Consider the following 20,815-nt stretch of genomic DNA (forward strand, 5'->3'; position numbering starts at 1 on the left):
TGCTTTTCTGTGTTAAAGTGACTTGGATCTTCCAGGCAAGAGTGACACGTTTTATTCTCAGGATATAATTTCAAATTGCAAAGTTTCTGCCAGCCTATGATTTTAGAGAACAAGCTTTCTCAGCAGGGCTGGGACTAGGGTGAGGCAAGGGAGGCACTCACCTCAAAGTGCAAAAGTTAAGGGGGCCCCAAAACTCGGGAATCGAGATAAACAACATTTTAGTGCAATATTTTCAAAAGTCAAAATTAATGCCAAAATCCATGATGAACAAAATCCCCAAACTTCAAATGCCTGAATTAGTTAGCTATTGCTGCATAACGAGTTAGCCTTGAACAGAGAAGCTTGAAACAACAAAACCTTATTACTTCACAGTGTCTGTGGGGGCAGGAATTTGGGAGTGACTTGGCTGAGTGGTTCTGTCTCAGGGTCTCCCCTGATGTTGTCTTTAAGTTGTCAACGGGGGCTGCCGTCAGCTGAGGCTGGAGGTTTCACTTCCCGGCTGGCTCATTCATATGGCTGTGGGCTAGAGGCCTCAGTTCTCCTCAAAGGCTGTCTGGGTGTCATTATGACACAGCAGCTTGCTTCTCCTGGAGTGAGTGATATGAAGGAGAGAGAGAGAACACAAGATGAAAGCAACGGTCTTTTATAATTGAATCTCTGAAGTGACAAACCATTACTTCTGACCTTGAATCCTGGGCCTCCATGAACTATTTCATGTCTATATCCCAAGAAAATATTAACTTTTCCATCATCAATCTCCCTGATTTGATCTAAAAACCTCTGTTCATGATTTTGCCAGAAATCGCCATCTTGTTTTAAGGGCTGTAAGCCCAGGCCTGTAAGCAATCTTCCACCATGAATGGTCTTCAGGTCTAGTTCTTGAACTTCAGCTTCTGTTACTCTATAAACGTAATTTCCCCTCTGGTTTGAATTTGAACCCAAGCGTCTGTAACAGAAGTCTGTTTTGGAGGTCTAATCAAAAGGACATTGAAGGTAGAAAAGTTAACCAGGGTCCAATAGTTGAGATCTAGACTAGAGAGGCATTGATAGTGGAAAATTAACGTACGCCTAGTCTCTCAATCTATAAAGAAGGGCACATATGGTGGAAGAGTTAGCGGCAGCTTGGATTCAGGGTCAAATACAGGGACATTGATAGTGGAATCATTAATAGAGGACATGAATCCAGATCAGAAGAGTGCAACATATAGGTGTTGGTAGAGTTAAGAAGGGCCCAGGTTCGAGATCAGTCCAGGAGGCATTGGTGGTGGAAGCTAGCAGAGTCCAGGATTTGAGATGTTGACCAGAAGTCATGATTATAAGTTTTGGAAATTTCTGTAAAGTGTGTATGTTACAGTAATGTTCTCACATTTGCCATTCCCTCTTCCATTCAATTCACAAATATGGCAGGGGAGACACAGAAAATGGGACACTCTGAGAGGCTAACACTCTAACTCTCCAGATTGTTGAGCTAAGGTCCAGAGAGTGAATCTGAATGTCCTTAGGGTAACCAGTAATCCACACTCAAGCTCAGTCGGGGTCTACCGGCTGGGTTTGAAACACCTTCAGCAGAGAAAAGAGTCCTCTACCTCTTGTCAGAGAAAGCTTCCTGCAGGAGGGTCTACTTGGACCAGGTTCTGAAGAATGTGTAGGAGTTCAGAGGTGAAGAACACCCAGAATTCTCTCTATTCTCCCAAGTGGCAGTGGCAGCCCCTGAGTTTCCTTATAAGACAGGCTAATCAGCGGCAACCTGGTTGACAGTAGGAGTTGGGGGTGTGTCTTGGAATGCATTTTCATTGAAAGCATGCTTATAACGTTTTCTAAATATTTTTTCTATTGACAATTTGCTGAAAAACATTAGTTGTCCATATCAAAGGCTATTATTATTATTATTCTTCCTAGCTACTATCATTCTAGTGGGATAACGGAGATTCAGGGGGATTCAAGTCCCCTCCACACCAATTCCAGCACATCCAGGGGAAACTGGACCACCCTGACTCTTACCCCTCTTCTCCAGTGGTATTGCCCAGGAGGGAAGCCACATTATCCTGACTTTTCTCCCCTCTTCCCCGTGGTATCTCCAAGGAGAGGATTGTACCACCCTGACTCCTGCCCTCTCTTGCCCAGTGGAATGGGCCAGGAGGGGGACTGTACCATCCTAACTTCTCTTTTAATCCTAGTGACATCTCCCGGGAGGACACTGTAATCCTGACTTTCCCCCCGCTTCCCAGTGGTATCTCCCTTGAAGATCGGAACACATCCTCCCTCCCGCCGGGGATGGGGGTTGGCACCTCTGCTTCTATAAACTTTGCACAGATGTATAGAACCCACTTCCAAAGACCAGCTCCTCCCAGAAGCATCCCCTCAGAAGGTTCCTACCCGCGAACAATGCCCCTCGCCCCGCCTTCTGTGGAACAGCCCACTGTACGGAAAGGATGACAAGATGGCGGCCCTCATAGAGGAAAGTCTGGGCGCAGCCATGTTCCTCGCCCGGCAACGCCACTCGTAGACAAAGTCTCTGCCGGTCCAGAGCTGCATCTGGTTCAGAGTGAGTAGACCACCGGCTCACAGCCCTTAGGATCGTGTGCGAAACCAACAGCCCCAGAAGGGGCAGTGTCAGGGGCGAGGACAGGAAACGGAAGTGGCCCTCAGAGGCCATTTAAGTCTTGTTGGCGCGCGGCGCTAAAGGGAATGCACGAGGGTTTATGGCGTGACAGTCACTAAGGTGATTTTGAGATGATGGCTTTGTTGGCTTTTGGGAATGGTAAATTGTCAGCTTGTGGGGTCAGTTGGTGGAGAATTAAAGAATCTAGTGAATGACAATCTCTGTGGGCCAGGGATGGGGGCTTCCGCGGTAGTCACGTTTAGATTCCTTATTGCATCTTTTGGAGGAAGATTAGCCCTGAGCTAACATCTGCTGCCAATCCTCCTCTTTTGCTGAGGAAGACTGGCCCTGAGCTAACATCCGTGCCCATCTTCCTCTACTTTATACATGGGATGCCTGCCACAGCATGGCTTGCCAAGCGGTGCCATGTCCGCACCTGGGATCTGAACCAGTGAAGGCGGGCCGCCGAAGCAGAACGTGTGAACTTAACCGCTGCACCACCGGGCTGGCCCCCTGCCCTATGAGTTCTAGTAGAGTCTGTTAGGTTTTCCAGGTGTAAAATCACATCATTGGCAAAGAAAACTACATTTTCAGTTCTTTGCAATATTTATTCTTTTTTTTTTTTGAGAAAGATTAGTGCTGAGCTAACATCTGCCGCCAATCCTCCTCTTTTTTGCTGAGGAAGAGTGGCCGCGAACTAACATCTGTGCCCATCTTCCTCTACTTTATACGTGTGACGCCTACCACAGCATAGCTTGCAAGCGGTGCCATGTCCACACCTGGGATCCGAACCGGTGAACCCCGGGCTGTGAAGCGGAACCTGTGAACTTAACCGCTGCGCCACCAGGCCGGCACGCAATATTTATTCTGATTGATTCATCTTCTACAATGTGAGCTAGAGCCAGGCAAACAATTTTGAGTTGTGTCAGACATCCGTATCCTGTTGCTAATTTTAATGGCAATATCTACATCATTTTACTTTTTAGCATAGTATTTCAGGGCTATGTTTTGTAAATGATTTTTGTGATATTTAAGTGATTTGCCTCTCTAATTTTAGTTTGTTTTTCTTAGCGATGGCTGCTGAATTGTGTCAAATGCTTTTTTGGTTTAAGTTAATAGCATGTTCCCCCCTCCCCCATTTGTTGATTTAATAAATAGTATTATTAATGTTGAACCAACTTGTGGAAAGAAGAGGCCGAGAGCTTCCTTGTAGAAGAATTTCAGAGGCTTTTTCCACCCCAAAATGGCAAAATAAATAGGGCAGAAGAGATCCCTTTCATTCAGACTACCAGGTTTCCAGGTTTCTTGCCTCCACAGTCACCCACCAGGTCCCTGCGGACAAGTCCTTCCCCTGGCACCCCATGGGGCTTCAGCACTGTCCACTGCCCCAGTTCTACCCTCCCACCAAACCCAGGTCTGCCTTGAACCTGGAACTGAGGGATGGGCTGGCTGGGTAAGGTGTGGAGCCGCTCACGAATAAAGGACTCTGAGTTCATTGATTTGACTCCAAATATCATGATTGTTTCCGAAATCCACCCTGACTAATATTCAGAGTTGGGGTTGCTGAACTTTGTGGCGTGAATGTAGAATGACACTGATGACGCGGATACTGTCCTTTTAGGATTTCTTGGCGTCTGTGGAGCTGGTGAGCTTTCCCTTAGTGGAGGCTGCAAGATCTTCCATTCATTCTGACTGCAGCGCACCTACAGACGCCCCTCCGGCTCTGAGACCCAAGTGAACATGCCAGCCAATGGGCGATCACCCCAGGGCTTCCCTGGCCTGCTTCCAGCACAGCCTGGCAGATCATTTGAGGTAAGGAGGAGACTACGTTTTCATTTTCTTTTCCTTTTTTTAAGATAAATTTTAATTTTGAGATGCTTGTAGATTCAAATGCAGTGTACCATTTACCCAGTTCCTGAACCGAATGGTAACGTCTTGCAAAACCTTGGTACAACATCACAACCAGGATATTGACATACAGAACATTTTTATCACCACCAGGATCCCTCATATTGCCCTTTAATAGCCACAACCACTTCCCTCCTCCCACACTCCCTCCTTAACCCCTGGCAACCGCTAATCTGTGCTCCAATTCTGTAATTTTGTCATTTCAAGAATGTTGTATATGGGGCCGGCCTGGTGGCCAAGTGGTTAAATTCGCACGCTCTGCTTTGGCGGCCCAGGGTTTCACCAGTTCAGATCCTGGGCGCAGACACGGCACCGCTCATCAAGCCATGCTGAGGTGGCATCCCACATGCCACAACTAGAAGGACCCACAACTAAAATATACGACTACCTACTGGGGGGTTTGGGGAGAAAAAGCAGGGAAAAAAAAAAGATTGGCAACAGCTGTTAACTCAGGTGCCAATCTTTAAAAAAAAAAAGAATGTTATATAAATGGAACCATATAGTATGTAACCTTTTGGACTGGCTTTTTAAATGTCTCTGGACATTCATCCAGATTGTTGCGTATATAAATAGTTTGCTCCTTTTTATTGCTGAATTCTCTTCCACGATATGGATGTACCACAGTTTGCTTAACCAGCCCCTAGCTGAAGGGTATCTTGATTGTTTCCATTTTTGGCTCTTATGAATAAAGATGCTATGATTCTTTGTGTAAGGTTTTTGTATGGGATGAATGCACAAGAGTGCAATTGCTGGATTGTATGCTAGGTGCATTTAAAATAATTAATTGACTTAATTTTTTAGTACAGCTTTAGATTTACAGAATAATTGAGAAAATAGCACTTACAGTTGCATATACCGTTCTAACCCGCCCCCCACCCCCCGGCACATAGTTTTCCCTATTATTAATATCTTGCAGGGGCTGGCCTGGTGGCACAGTGGTTAAGTGTGCACGTTCCGATTCAGCGGCCCGGGTTTGCTGGTTTGGATCCTGGGTGTGGACATGGCACCGCTTGGCAAGCCATGCTGTGGTAGGCGTCCCACATATAAAGTAGAGGAAGATGGGCATGGATGTTAGCTCAGGGCCAGTCTTCCTCAGCAAAAAAGAGGAGGATTGGCAGCAGATGTTAGCTCAGGGCTAATCTTCCTCAAAAAAAAATCTTGCATTAGTGTGGTACATTTATTACAATTAACCAATATTAATACATTATTATTAATTATAGTCTACAGTTTACAGTAAGCTTCATTCTTTGTGTTGCACATTTTATGAATTTTGACAAATGTGTAATGACATATGTCCACCATTACTGTTTCATACAGAACAGTTTCATCTGTGCTTCAGCTGGTCGTCCTTCCTCTCCCTCTGCCTGAGCCTCTGGCAACTGCTGATTTTTTTACTGTCTCTATAGTTTCGCCTTTTCTAAAATGTCATATAGTTAGGATGAATCAGTCCGTAGCCTTTTCAGATCGTCTTCTTTCACATAGAAGTTTGCATTTAAGGTTCTTCCATGTCTTTTCCTGGCTTGATAGCTCATTTCTTTTTATCACTGAATAATAGTCCATTGTCTGGGTGCACCACAGTTTGCTTATCCATTCACCTATTGAAGGACTTCTTGGTTGCTCCCAGTTTTTGGCGATTATGAATAAAGCTGCTATAAACATTTATATAGAGGTTTTTGTGTCGACGTATGTTTTCAGTTCATTTGGGTGGATAACTAGGAGTGTAATTGCTGGGTCATATGGCAAGACTATTTAGCTTTGTAAGAAACTGCCAAACTGTTTTCCCAAGTTTTTCATCATTTTGCATTCTCAGCAGCAATGAATGAACATTCTTGTTGCGCCACATCCTTGTCAGCATTTGGTATTGTCAGTTTTTTGGATTTTTAATTTTTTCTTTTTTGAGGAAGATTAGCCCTGCCTCCTCTTTTTGCTGAGCCAGACTGGCCCTGAGCTAACATCCGTGCCCATCTTCCTCCACTTTATATGTGGGACACCTGCCACAGCATGGCTTGCCAAGCAGTGCCATGTCTACACCCGGGATCTGAACCGGCGAACCCTGGGCTGCCAAAGCAGAAAGTGCGCACTTAACTGCTGCACCACTGGGCCAGCCCCAAGTTTTCTGGATTTTTACCATTCTAATAGGTGTGTAGTGGTATCTCAATGTTGTTTTAATTTGCAATTCCGTAACGAAAAATGATGTTGAACATAGTTTTTACATGCTTATTTGCCTTCTGTATATCTTCTTTGGTCAAGTGTCTATTCAGATCTTTTGCCCATTTTATTTTGTTTTTAAGATTGGCACCTGAGCTAAGATCTGTTGCGAATCTATTTTTTCTTCTTCTTCTCCCCAAAGCCCCACAGTACATGGTTGTATATTCTAGTTGTAGGTCCTTCTGGTTCTGCTATGTGGGATGCCGCCTCAGCATGGCTTGGTGAGCGGTGCTAGGTCCGTGCCCAGGATCCAAGCTGCCGAAACCCTGGGCCACTGAAGCAGAGCATGCAAACTTAACCACTCAGCCCCGGGGCCAGCCCCATTTTGCCCATTTTTTAATTGGGTTGTTTGTTTTCTTATTGTTGAATTTTAAGAGTTCTTTGTCAGCTATGTGTTTTGCAAATATTTTCTCCCATTCTGTGGCTTGTCTCTTTATTCTCTTAAGAGTATGTTTCACAGGGCAGAACTGTTAAATTTTTAATAAAATCCAACATGTCAGTTTTTCTTTCATGAATCATACTTTTGGTGTTGTATTTAAAAGCACTGCCAAACCCAAAGTCTCTTCGAGTTTTCTCCTGTTAGTCTTGTAGAAGTTTTATAGTTTTGTATTTTGCATATAGATCTAGGATCAATGTAGAGTTAATTTTTGTGAAAGGCATAAGGACTGTTTCTAGATTCTTCTTTTTTTGGCATATGGTGTCTAATTGTTGCAGCACCATTTGTTGAAAATGCTGTCCTTCTCCATTGAGTTGCCTTTGCTCCTTTGTCAAAGATCAGTTGACTATATTTGTGTGGGTCTATTTCCTGGCTCTCTATTTGTTCCATTGATGTATTTGTCTGTTCTTTCACAATACCATGCTGTCTTTTTTTTTTTTTTAACTATAATTGACTCACAACATTATGTTAGTTTCAGCTGTGCAATGTAACGATTCGATATTTGTACATATTGCAAAATGATCACCACAGTAAGTCTGGTTAACACCTGTCACCATACGGAGTTACAGAATATTTTTTTCTTATGATGAGAACTTTTAAGATTTACTCTAACAACTTTCAAATATGTAATACAGTATTGTTAACTACAGTCACCATGCTGTACGTTACATCCCCATGGCTTACTTATTTTATAGCTGGAAGTTTGTACTTTTTTTTTTCAAACTGTATCCAGCTTTATTAAAGATACTTTTCATAAACAATCATGGTATTTCAGGCAGGACATGGCAGACAATCGGTAACAGTATTCAACAACTTTCAAACTCCCTTCTTCAATGGACTACCAAAATCAGAAAGCCACTATAAAACCCAACGAAGTCTTCATGTGATGCTCTCAACAGGGCAAGTTTAGAGTGAGGGTTGACGTTTCACATTTAGCATGATGTTTAACAACTTTTCACAAGCCGACCCTGACTTTCAGGAAGTGAATGAAAATGGCAGAATTATCAATCTGAAGATCCACAATCTAAAAAAGGGAACTGCTCCTCTTTTGAGGGGTGCCATCTCAATGGTGACACTGGCAAGTCCAGATTGCCTGACATACTAGTAACTAATTTTTTGGGGTCAGGTCTCAAGAGGTCTCTGGGTTTAAGGGAGTCAGGTCTATGCTGAAGGCAGAGGGTGAAGAACACATACAAACGAATTTTAGTTTTTCCACACCACCAGGCGTTTGTGCCAAGGTGGCGCATGTGCGTCAACATCAAGAGATCTCTCCTCCTGGGAACCAAAAGGAAGGTCTCTCAAAACTAGAAGGGAAAGATGTTTTTTTCCCCATGTCAATCCAGCTTCGGAGACATTCTATTAGTGACATATGCCCTTCCCCGAAAAACAACAATGAAGTGTTCTGTGTGCTAACAACATAGCTTAAGAAAGAAGTAAAACAAAATTCTGCATTTTTATAAAACTTGATAAAAAATAATATTTCAAACTGTACAGTCACCAGAAGTACACAGTTATCAGAAGTGCACACGCTCCACTTGGCATCTCCAGCACCATCAGCTTTCTGTGCCTGGTCTGTTTTGGCATCTCCATTTCCTGCAGGGTTATTCCCATCCTTGCCAGCGTCAGCCTTCCCCTTTTTCCCTTTGGGTACCTTCTCTCCCTTCTTTGCAGGGGCCTTTTTAGGCTTGGGCTCTGGCTTTGGAGGAGCAGGTTTAGCAGATAACCTTGCAGATCCTCTCTGTGGTTCGGCCTTCACCTTGGCTTTATCTCCTTTAGCATCCCCTTCAGCCTTTCTCTTGGGCATGGTGACGACGGCGGCGGGACGTTGGCGCTGGACGCGGGGGATGCAGCGGCGCGCGGGCTTTAGTCGGCCCGGGGGTCGCTCTCGCCTCTTCTTCACACTGCTCCGGAAGTTTGTACTTTTTGATTCCCTTCACCCATTTTGCTCCCTCCCCACCTCTGGCAACCACAACAGTATGGAGGTTCCTCAGAAAATTAAAAACAGAACTACCATATGATCCAGCAACTCCACTTCTCTGTATCTATGAACTTGGTTTTTATTTATTTATTGAAAGTATACTTTTTGGTGAGGAAGATTGGCCCTAAGCTAACATCTGTTGCCAATCTTCCTCTTTTTTTTCCTCCCCAAAGCCCCAGTACACAGTTGTATGTCCTAGTTCTTCTATGTGGGATGCCGCCACAGCGTGGCTTGATGAGCACTGTGTAGGTCTGTGCCCAGGATCCAAACCAGTGAACCCTGGGCCGCCAAAGTGGAGTATGTGAACTTAACTACTATGCCACTGGGCTGGCCCCTGGTGTTTTTGGTTTTGTTTTTGTTTTTTTTAGATTCCACATATAAGTGAGATGATATAGTATTTGTCTCTCTCTGTCTGACTTATTTCACTTAGCATAATGCCCTCAAGACCCATCCATGTTGTTGCAAATGGCCAGATTTCATTCTTTTTTATGGCTGAATAATATTCCATTGTACATATGTACCACATTTTCTTCATCCATCCATCTGTCAATGGACACTTAGGTTGTTTCCATATCTTAGCTATTGTAAGTGATGTGGCAGCAAACACGGGGGTGCATATATCTTTTTGAGCTAGTGTTTTCATTTTCTTCCGATAAATACCCAGAAGTGGAATTGCTGCATCATATGGGAGTTCTGTTTTTAGTTTTCTGAGGAATCTCCATACTGTTGTCTATGGTGGCTGCACCAGCTGACATTCCCACCACCAGTGCACAAGGGTTCCCTTTTCTCCATATCCTCACCAACACTTGTTATTTCTTGTCTTTTTTTTTTTAAGATTTTATTTTTCCTTTTTCTCCCAAAGCCCCCCAGTACATAGTTGTGTATTTTTAGTTGTAGGTCCTTCTATTTGTGGCATGTGGGATGCCGCCTCAGCATGGCCCGATGAGTGGTGCCATGTCCACGCCCAGGATTCGAACTGGCAAAACCCTGGGCTGCCAGAGCAGAGCGTGTGAACTCAACCACTTGGCCCCGGGGCGGCCCTCTTGTCTTTTTGATGATAGCCATTCTAACAGATGTGAGGTGATATCTCATTGTGGTTTTGATTTGCATTTCCCTGATGATTAGTGATACTGAGCACCTTTTCATGTACCTGTTGGCCATCTGTACGTCTTTGGAAAAATACCTATTCAGATCCTCTGCCCATTTTTTAATTGAACTGTTTTTTTGCTATTGAGTTCTATGAATTCTTTATATATTTTGTATGTTAACCCCTTATCAGCTATATCGTTTGCAAATATGTTCTCCCATTCCGTAGGTTGCCTCTTCATTTTGTTGATGATTTCCTTTGCTGTGCAGAAGCTTTTTAGTTTGATAAAGTCCACTTGTTTTTGCTTTTATTGTCTTTGCTTTTGGAGTCAGATCCCAAAACTCATCACCAAGACCAGAGTCAAGGAGCTCACTGTCTGTGTTTCTCTCTAGGAGTTTTATGGTTTCAGGGCTTACAGTCGAGTCTTTAATCCATTTTGGAGTTAATTTTTGTTTATGACATAAGATAGTGGTTTGGTTTCATTTTTTGTGTGTGTCTGTCCAGTTTTCCCAACAGTGTTTATTGAAGAGCCGGACCTTTCCCCATCGTATATTCTTGGCTCCTTTGTCATACATTAATTGGCCATATATGCATGGGTTTATTTCAGGGCTCTCTATTCTGTTCCGTTGATATGTGTCTGTTGTTATGTCAGTAGCATACAGTTTTGATTACTATAGCTTTGTAACATCGTTTGAAATCAGGGAGCTTTGCTGTCTTGAGTATTCTAGCTTTATAGTAAATCTTAAAGTTGGTTAGTGTCAGTCCTCCAACTTGGTTCTTCTTTGGTGCTGTGTTGGCTATTCTGATTCTTTTGCTTTTGCATATAAACTTTAGAGTCAGTGTGTTGATATCTACAAAATAATTTGCTGGAAATTTTATTAGGATTGTGTTGAGTCTATAGATCAAGTGGAAGAGAATTGACATCTTGACAATATTGGGTCTTCCTATCCATGAAACATGGAATATCTCTCCATTTATTTAGATACTTGATTTCTTTCATGTGGATTTTCATTTGATTTTCCTCGTGGAGCTCTTGTACATATTTTGTTACATTTATGCCTAAGTATTTCATTGCTTTGGTGCTAATGTAAGTGGTATTGTGTTTTTAATTTCAAATTCCACTTGAACAATTGCTTTCTTCTATAGGTATATATGAGGCTGGCTTCATGATAATCTGGACATTCACCCGCTGAATATGCCCATTACCCAGGTTGTGATAGATGCTGTGATTAATACCTATACAGGAAGGCAATCGACTTTTGTGTATTAACCTTGTATTCTGCAACCTTGCTATAATCACTTATTAGTGTCAGAATAGGATTGAATTGTAGGATACCCAGTTGGTATCGTGGAACTGAAGAATTGGTTATTGTTGGCATGATACAGCATTTCTTGTCAGAAAATGTGGGATTTGCTAGGACAGCCCTGACTCATGGAAACATGTAGTTTGGCACCTGGCCCTGGGATGATTAAGGAAGAGGAATATTGCCTCTGGGGCCAGATAGGGGAGGTGTGGATCTGTATTCGGTAATTTGCATATCAAAGACATGCTCCCGGCTCGGCCCTTTGCTATCTCTAAGAATTGGCTACCCTGGGAGGGGCAGTATCTCCCCAGCCAGAAAAGTTTTTTTTTTTTTTTTTTTTAAGATTGGCACCTGAGCTAACAACTGTGGCCAACATTTTTTTTTTTCTTCTCCCCAAAGCCCCCTAGTACATAGTTGTATATTCTAGTTGTCTGTGCCTCTGACTGTGCTGTGTGGGACGCCACCTCGCCGTGCTGTGTCCGCGCCCAGAATCCCGACCAGCGAAGCCCTGGGCCGCTGGAGCGGAGCACTCAAACTTAAGCACTCAGCCACGGGGCCGGCCTCCAGAAAGGTTTTTAAGATGTCAAAACATCATAATATACAGAAAATAAAATATGATTAATATACCTTGGTTATTGTTATCTGTAATAGCTAAAATGGAAATAAAAGAGAGTGCTGGGTCAGACCTTGATGCTAGACCAAGCTCAGAGTTTGGTCAGTCTGATCTTTGGCCTCTAGCCTCCAAGCCGCCCCCAAAGGGAGAAGTTGTGCAAAACAACAGAGAGTACCTCTAAGACATCTGGTCGCCGAGATGGTAGTCAGTGTGGGGGGGGGGGCAAAAGCTAGAAACTTCCAAACCCAGCGGGTAGAGTGTGAAGGAGTTGTCTCATTTTGTAGATTGATACGGTCAGCTTTCTGAAGAAACTTTGCTACACTCTATTGTGAAATGACTAATTTAGGAGCAGTAGCTTTGGTTTTGGATGTTGCAGAATGTAAGGATATGTTTGGGTCGATGCAGGACCCACAGCTCACTGTTGAACAATCACAGATGACTAGACATGATCTAGACACGCAGGAAATTATTCACAATGGACCAGCCAGCCCGGTGGACTGGATAAAAGCCACGTTAAAGTGGGTTTACTCTGAGTAGGGAGACCGTCCGATGCCCCCTTATAGGGGAATGCCCCAGTGGAACACCCCAGATGAAGCAGATGATAAGCTTCATATACAAGCCATATGGGACTGGCTTTATGGTAATCAGAATATTCACTCGCCGAATATGCCCATTACCCAGGTCGTGGAAATGCTGTGATTAAGGGGGTCCCTTTTGTGAGGACACCCCATGTAACCTTATTGCTGCAAAATCAAGCAACAACCTGGGAAGCCTCGCCGAACTTGCTGTCTCAGCTTTCCTTTACGGGTCTTACAGATGCTAATTAAAAGCATTAAGTTAATTAACAAGGAAATGGGGATAGAGAGAGGGAAGAGGCAAGTCCTCCAGCAGGGTGGAAATTTTTAGATGGTTATTAAGAAATGGGGGGCCAGCCCGTGGCCAAGTGGCTGGGTTTGTGCGCTCCCTTTCGGCGGCCCAGGGTTTCACAGGTTCGGATGCCGGGCGCGGACATGGCACCGCTCATCCGGCCCTGCTAGCACGGCGTCCCACATGCCACAACTAGAAGGACCCACAACTAAAAATACACAACTATGTGCTGGGGGGATTTGGGGAGAACAAAAAAGCAGGAAAAAAAGAAGCTGAAAGGCGAAGATTACCATCAGAGCCTCACTCTCAATTGTCTGGGGCGGTAATCCAGCAGTTTAATCAAGATAAAGATTGATTGAAGTGTGCTCGCTTAAGGTGGCCTTCTGGGTCCATCGAATTGGCGAGAATCTAAACGTATTCCTACTAAACGTACTTCCTGAGGCACAAAATGCCAATTAGAACTGCTCTGTTTGCCAATAAAAGAGACAGGGACTGCACATGGCCATGTGGCGGATTCCCCAGGGGGAAGGCCCAGAACATAGCTGGAAGTCAGACTGATGCCAGAAGCCCCAGGGGGCTACAAATGGATCCTGACGGGAATAGACACTGCCTTTGGACTAGACTTTGCTTACCTGGTGGTAGACGCAAGTGCTCAGAGTTATATAAAAGAACTGGGCCAGAAGATATTATGCGAGTGTGGGCCGCCTAATCACATTTCTTCAGGCCAGGGAATGTGCTGTCATCCTTAGAGTAATGATTTGATAGAGAACTGGAAAGGGCAATTGAAATATTGGCTTTCTAAAATGGGGTGTAGAGATGGAAAAATTTTCCCTTCTTTCCTTGAGATTCTTTGGCTAGTCTAATAATTAAATTGGTGTAAGACAGATTAACAGGAGAAAAGCAAACAGAAGTTGGGAAAGACCCAGGAAAACTGAGTAATTCTCCAAAATACCTTACAATACCATCTTCAGGTAAAAACAAAGATCTTGTGTTGGGGGTGGGGAGCCAGTTCTGAGAGGTTGGGTACCTGGAAGGCAGGGTAAACAAGGGTAAGGTTGTCATGCAAATTTAAGCCTTCCCCATTGATAAGAGTTTTCGGAGACTGAGTCCTCCCCCATTTCCTGGTCCAGAGAGAAAGACACCCTTACAAATGGAAATTTCCCTTACAAATGGAAATATCTCGTACAAAAGGGTAACTTCGACTCAGTTTTCTGAGCTTCTCCTGTATTTACTGTTTCTTAAAAATAACCATCTTAAAATAATCCTTATGGCAAAGAGACGTATTTTGGGGTGGCAAATTCTGCTCCCCGCTAGCAGGGGGAGACAGATAAAGGCATGAAGGTCTGGTTTACACACCTTCAGAAGTGTGTGTTCACACTCAACATGAGGGGGACCAAGAGAGTGTCCCCACTAAATAGATTCTGGTTTTTGGTGGATCTGGGCAAGAGGGGATGGCGGAAGGTGCTGGTTCAACTATGCAATTCTTCCCAAGGTGGCTCGATGCTACCATGATGACTGTCCTTTTTTCTTTCTTCCCCACATCACCTCAACGTTCCTTTTTCCTCCCCGTGGTAGCAGGGCCAGATCTGCAACTACAAGTGCTAGAAGCAGGGATGATTCCTAAGCGAGAAACTGTGACAATAGTTTAAAATCTTTGTGTCAGAATTCCTAGGGCCTAATTTAGGAGTAGGTTGTGCCTTCACGAATGTGGCAAATTGGGACTACCCGTGAATGCAGCTGTACTGCCTAGTGGTAAAAGAGCCCACTTGTTCTGTACCGTTGAGGCAAATAACCAATAATCATTCTATAGATAAGAGAGAGAAGGTGAGTTTTACTTGGGCCAGGTTGAGGACTATCATCTGGAAAGGTGGTCTCCACAAAGGAAGAAAGTGTTCTGGAGAAGCATGGTTTTCCGTACAGTCTTACACCTTTTTAGAACAAAGAACATGCATCAGACACGCCCAGGATACATATTCATCAAAGTTTCAAAGAGATGGGGGGCTGGCCCGGTTGCCGAATGGTTAAGTTCGAGAGCTCTACTTCGGTGGCCGAGGGTTCCACTGGTTTGAATCCTGGGCGTGGACATGGCACCACTCATCAGGCCATGCTGAGGCAGCATCCCACATGCCACAACTAAAAAAAAAATACACAACTATGCACTGGGGGGCTTTGGAGAGAAAAAGGAAAAAAAAATCGTTAAAAAGAAAAAAGTTTCAAAGAGGTATTCAGTTGCAGATTAACAGGTCACCATGACCCTGATGTCCCGGGAAAGGAAACTTACCTTCAGGAGTCCTGGCCCCTGGGTGCTGGCGGTACTGGCCTCATAGGGAAGAAGCGTGCACCCTTATCTTCAAAGAGTACATTCTTTTACTTTGAGATAATGTTTAACGCATTCTTTACTTTAATGGTTAGAGCAGATGTACAGTGTATGTTGACAGGTCATAAGTCAAGCTTCTTTAGTCCAGGCCGAATCAGGTTTAAACCGGAATAGTCACTCCATATACCCCAACATGTGAAACTTGCTTATCGGTACCTGTGTAACCCTGCTCTGTGGACTGAGATGGAGACACTTGCTAGCCTAGTATTGCTGCTTGTGATCTAGACCAGCACAGTGGCCAAACCGAATGTCCCTTCCAAAGGTGGAAAAGTTTGAGTATAGATGGAGAGAACGAGGAATAGCAGCCGAGGGTAAAGGAATGCCTAAATGGGTTATGCACTGAGGGAAATCCCGTATTACACTAGCACCTTGAAAGAGACTCAGCAAGACATGATGCCTGAAAGGGCGAAGCCATTTGCCACCTACATAGGCTACGAAGGCTTTAAAGCCCCATCAGCCTAAGGCGCATCAGTCTAATTAATGTTTAACACCCTAGAGTTTACGGTATACATTTACAACTAATCTGAGACTATTTTCAAATACTACACTGCTTCAGAGGTAGTGCAGGGGCCTTATAACAGAGTATTCCCAGTTCCTCCCTCTCATCCTGAATAACATTGCTGCCATTCCTTTTTCTTATTCATATGCTACGATCACTCAAAACAGTGTTGCTGTGATTACTTTGAACCGTTATGTATACATCAGGCAATAAGAAAAATAAAGATTTTATTTTACCTTCATTTATTCCTTCTCTGACATTCTTCTTTTCTTTCTTTCTTTTTTTTTTGAGGAAGATTAGGCCTGAGCTAACATCTGCTGCCAACCCTCCTCTTTTTGCTGAGGAAGACTGGCCCTGAGCTAATATCCGTGCCCATCTTCCTCCACTTTATATGTGAGACGCCTACCACAGCATGGCATGCCAAGCGGTGCCATGTCTGCACCCGGGATTCGAACTGGTGAACCCCAGGCCACCAAAGCGGAATGTGTGAACTTAACCACTGCACCACCAGGCCAGCCCCTCTTCTTTTTCTTTATGTAGGTCTGAGTTTCTGACCTATATCATTTTCCTTCTCAAAAGAACTTCTTTTAACATCTTGCACAGCAGGTCTACTGGCGACAAATTCCCTCAGCTTTTGTTTGTTTGGGAAGGTCTATTTCTCCTTTACTTTTTTTTTTTGAAGATTTTATTTTTCCTTTTTCTCCCAAAGCCCCCCGGTACACAGTTGTGTATTTTTAGTTGTGGGTCCTTCTAGTTGTGGCATGTGGGACGCCGCCTCAGCGTGGCCTGACGAGTGGTGCCGTGTCTGCATGCAGGATCCGAACCGGCGAAACCCTGGGCCACCAAAGCGGAGCGCTTGAACTTAACCACTCGGCCACGGGGCTGGCCCCACTCTCCTTTACTTTTGAAGCATGATTTTGCTGGATGCACAATTCTATGTTGTTGGTTTTTTTCTTTCAAGACTTTAAATATTTTCACTCTACTCTCTTTATGCTTGTGTGGTTTCTGTTGAGAAGTTTGATGTAATTCTTACTCTCGTTCCTCTATAGGTGAGGTGTTTTTCCCTCTGGCTTCTTTCAAGATTTTGTGCTTTTATTTTTGTTGGCTTTCTGCAGTTTGCTATGCCTAGGTGTAGATTTTTTGATATTTATCCTGGTATGGATGTACCACTATTTTTGTTAAACCATGCTCTGGTTAAGGCCCCCTTGGTTGTTTCCAGTTTTTGGCTATTATGAATAAAGCTGCTAAGACCATCTGTGTACAGTTTTTGTGTGACCATAAATTTTCATTTCTTTTGTATAAAAATGCACTTGAGTGCAATTGCTGGATTATATGCTAAGTGCTTCTTAAATTTTAAAAGGAACTGCCAAACTCTCTTTCAGAGTGGTTATACCATTTTACATTCCCACCTGCAATGTATGAACAATCTAGTTTTTTCACATACTGCCAACATTTGGCATTGTCACTCTTTTATTTTGTTCATTCAGATAGATGTAGTGATGTTTCATTGTGGTTTTCATTTGCATTTCTCTAATGGCTGGTGATGTTGAGTGTCTTTCTGTATGTCCTTTAGGTGGAATGTGTCTTCATGTCTTTCTCTCGTATTCTAATTGCAGTGTTTGTTTTTTCACTGTTGCGTTTTGATAGTACTTTATATATTCTAGTTACAAGTCTTTTGTCAGATACACGGCTTGCACATATTTTCCCCAGTCTCGTTTTCCTTTTCATCTTTTTAACGGTATTTTTCACAGAGCAAACCATTTTAATTTTGATGAAGTTCAATTTATCACTGTACTTTGGGCGTCAAGTCTAAGAGCTCTTGCCCTAGTCTTTGATCCCAAAGATCTTCTCCTATGTTTTTGTCTAAAATGCTGTCTTTTCCCTATTGGATTGCTTTTGCATCTTTGTTAAAAATCGGTTGGGTATATTTTTCTGCGTCTATTTCTGTTTGGGTTCTCTTTTCTGTTCCATTGATCTGTGGGTCTATCCCTCCATGCAGTGTCGATTACTGTAGCTATATAATACAGCTTGAAATCGGGTAGATTGATTCCTCGCACATTATTCTTTGTCAGACTTGTTTTAGCTATTTTAGTTCCATTGCTTTTCAGTATAAATTTTAGAATAATCAAAAAAACCTTCCTGGGATTTTGATAAGAATTGTATCAGCCTTGAATACCAATTTGGGGCTAATTGACATCTTTGCTATGTTCAGTCTTACAATCCATAAACATAATATGTCTTTCCATTTACTTAGATCTTTAATTTCTTTCATCAATATGTCGTAGTATTTTTTAATTGAGGTATAATTGACATATAACATTATATTAGTTTCGGATGTACAGCATAGTGATTTGATATTTGTATATATTGCAAAATGATCACCACAGTAGTCTAGTTAACATCCATCACCATACATAGTTACAGAATTTTTTCTTGTGATGAGAACTTTTAAGATTTACCCTGTTAGCAACTTTAAAATAGCAATACGGTATTATTAACTATAGTCACCATGCTGTACATTACATCCCCAGGACTTACCTATTTTATGACTGAAAGTTTGTACCTTTTGACCCCTTTCACCCGTTTCCCCCCTCACCTCTGGCAACCATCAATTTGTTCTCTGTATCTATGAGTTTGGTTTTCTTTTTAGATTCCACATATAAGTGAGATCATACAGTGTTTGTCTTTCTCTATCTGACTTATTTCACTTAGCATAATGCTCTCAAGGCCCATCCATGTTGTCGCATATGTCAAGATTTCCTTTTTTATGGCTGAATGATAATCCTCTGTGTGTGTGTGTGTTTGTGTATGTGTGTGTATGTATGGATCACATTTTCTTTATCCGTTCATCCATCGATGGACACTTAGGTTGCTTCCAGGTCTTGGCTGTTGTAAATAAAGCTGCACTGCACATAGGGGTGCGTATATCTTTTTGAGTTAGTGTTTTCTTTTTTTTCAGATAAATACCCAGAAGTGGAATTGCTGGATCATATGGTAGTTCTGTTTTTAATTTTCTCAGGAACGTCCATACTGTTGTCTTGGTGGCTGCACCAACATTCCCACCAACAGTGCACGAGGGTTCCCTTTTCTCCACATCCTCGCCAATACTTATTTCTTGTCTTTTTGACCATAGCCATTCTAACAGGTGTGAGGTGATCTCATTGTGGTTTGGATTTGCATTTCCCTGACTATTAGTGATGTTGAGCACCTTTTCATGTGCCTATTGGCCATCTGTATGTCTTCTTTGGAAAAGTGTCTATTCAGATCCTCTGCCCATTTTTTAATCAAGTTGGGTTTTTTTTTTTGCTATTGAGTTGTATGAATTCTTTATATATTTTGTATATTAACACCTTATCAGATATATGGTTTGCAAATATGTTCTCCCAATTGTTATGTTGCCTTTCATTTTGTTGATGGTTTCCTTTGCTGTGCAGAAGCTTTTGAGTTTGATGTAGTCCCGCTTGTTTATTTTTGCTTTTGTTGCCTTTGCTTTTAGAATCAGATCCGAAAAATCATCACCAAGGCCAATGTCAAGGAGCTTACCACATATGTTTTCTTCCAGGAGTTTTATGTTTTCAAGTCTTACATTCAAGTCTTTAATCCATTTTGGAGTTAATTTTTTTTAACTTTTTATTGAGATTATGATAGTTTACAACCTTGTGAAATTTCAGTTGTACATTATTGTTTGTCAGTCGTGTTGTAGGTGCACCCCTTCACCCTTTGTGCCCACCCCCACCCCCCTTTCCCCTGGAAGCCACTAATCTGTTCTCTTTGTCCACATGTTTAACTTCCACGTAGGAGTGGAGTCATACAGAGATTGTCCTTCTCTATCTGGCTTATTTCACTTAACATAATTCCCTTAAGGTCCATCCATGTTGTTGTGAATGGGACGATTTTGTTCTTTTTTATGGTTGAGTAGTATTCCATTGTATATGTACACACCATATCTTCTTTATCCAATCATCAGTTGATGGGCACTCAGGTTGGTTCCACGTCTTGGCTATTGTAAATAATGCTGCGATGAACATAGGGGTGCATGGGACTTTTGGAATCGCTGATTTCAAGTTCTTTGGATAGATACCCAGTAGTGGGATGGCTGGGTCATATGGTATTTCTATTTTTAATTTTTTGATAAATCTCCATACTGTTTTCCATACTGGCTGCACCAGTTTGCATTCCCACCAGCGGTGTATGAGGGTTCCTTCTTCTCCACAACCTCCCATTTTGGAGTTAATTTTTGTGTGTGGTGTAAGATACTGGTCTGGTTTCATTTTGTGTGTATGGCTGTCCAGTTTTCCCAAGAGTGTTTATGAAGAGACTGACCTTTCCCCATTGTATATTCTTGGTTCCTTTGTCATACATTGACCATATACGCGTGGGTTTATTTCAGGGCTCTCTATTCTGTTCCATTGATCTATGTGTCTATTTTTATGCCAATACCCCATACTATTTTGATTACTATAGCTTTGTAATATAGTTTGAAATCAAAGAGCCTGATGCTTCCAGTTTTGGTCTTCTTTCTCAAGATTGCTGGTGTGTTGTAGTTTTTAACTCAGAAGTCTTTTACATGTTTTGTTAGATTTATACTTAAGTATTTAATATTTCCGAGTGATTATAAATGGTTTCATATTTTTTATTTTGGAGTCCACGTTTTCATTGCTAACATATAGAAATACAATTGGTTTTCATATGTTTATCTTGTTTTGTGTGACCCTGCTGAACTCAATTCTTAGTTTGGGGAGTTTTTTGGTAGATTCCTTGTTGTTTTCTACATAGACAATCACGTCATCTGTAAATAGGGACAGTTTTCTTTTCTTTTTCTTCTGTATGCCTTTCGTTTCCAGTTCTTGCCCTTTTGCACTGGTTAGACCTTCCGGCACTGTGTTGAATCAGAGTTGGGAGAATGGACACCCTTGTCTTGCTCTTGCTCTTGAGT

General features: G+C 42.6%; 1 protein-coding gene across 4 annotated transcripts in view; it reads left to right on the forward strand.

Moving 5' to 3' along the window:
* Window positions 1-2,229: 2,229 nt before the first annotated feature.
* ZNF157 (zinc finger protein 157) overlaps window positions 2,230-20,815 on the forward strand; it is a 51,529-nt gene continuing 32,943 nt past the window's right edge. The window contains exons 1-2 of one of the 4 annotated variants that reach the window (XM_070258633.1): window positions 2,230-2,545; window positions 4,224-4,414. Coding sequence is in view for 2 of the 4 variants with exons in the window: in XM_023634174.2 (XP_023489942.1) it covers window positions 4,343-4,414 (72 nt within the window). In the remaining 2 variants the exon portion in view is untranslated. Of the gene's footprint in view, window positions 2,723-4,223; window positions 4,415-20,815 lie in introns of all 4 variants that reach the window. The other 3 variants (XM_023634174.2, XM_005614184.4, XM_023634175.2) reach the window with 3 other exon arrangements.

The sequence above is a fragment of the Equus caballus genome, chromosome X, assembly GCF_041296265.1.
Source record: "Equus caballus isolate H_3958 breed thoroughbred chromosome X, TB-T2T, whole genome shotgun sequence".
Taxonomy (NCBI): Eukaryota; Metazoa; Chordata; class Mammalia; order Perissodactyla; family Equidae; genus Equus; species Equus caballus.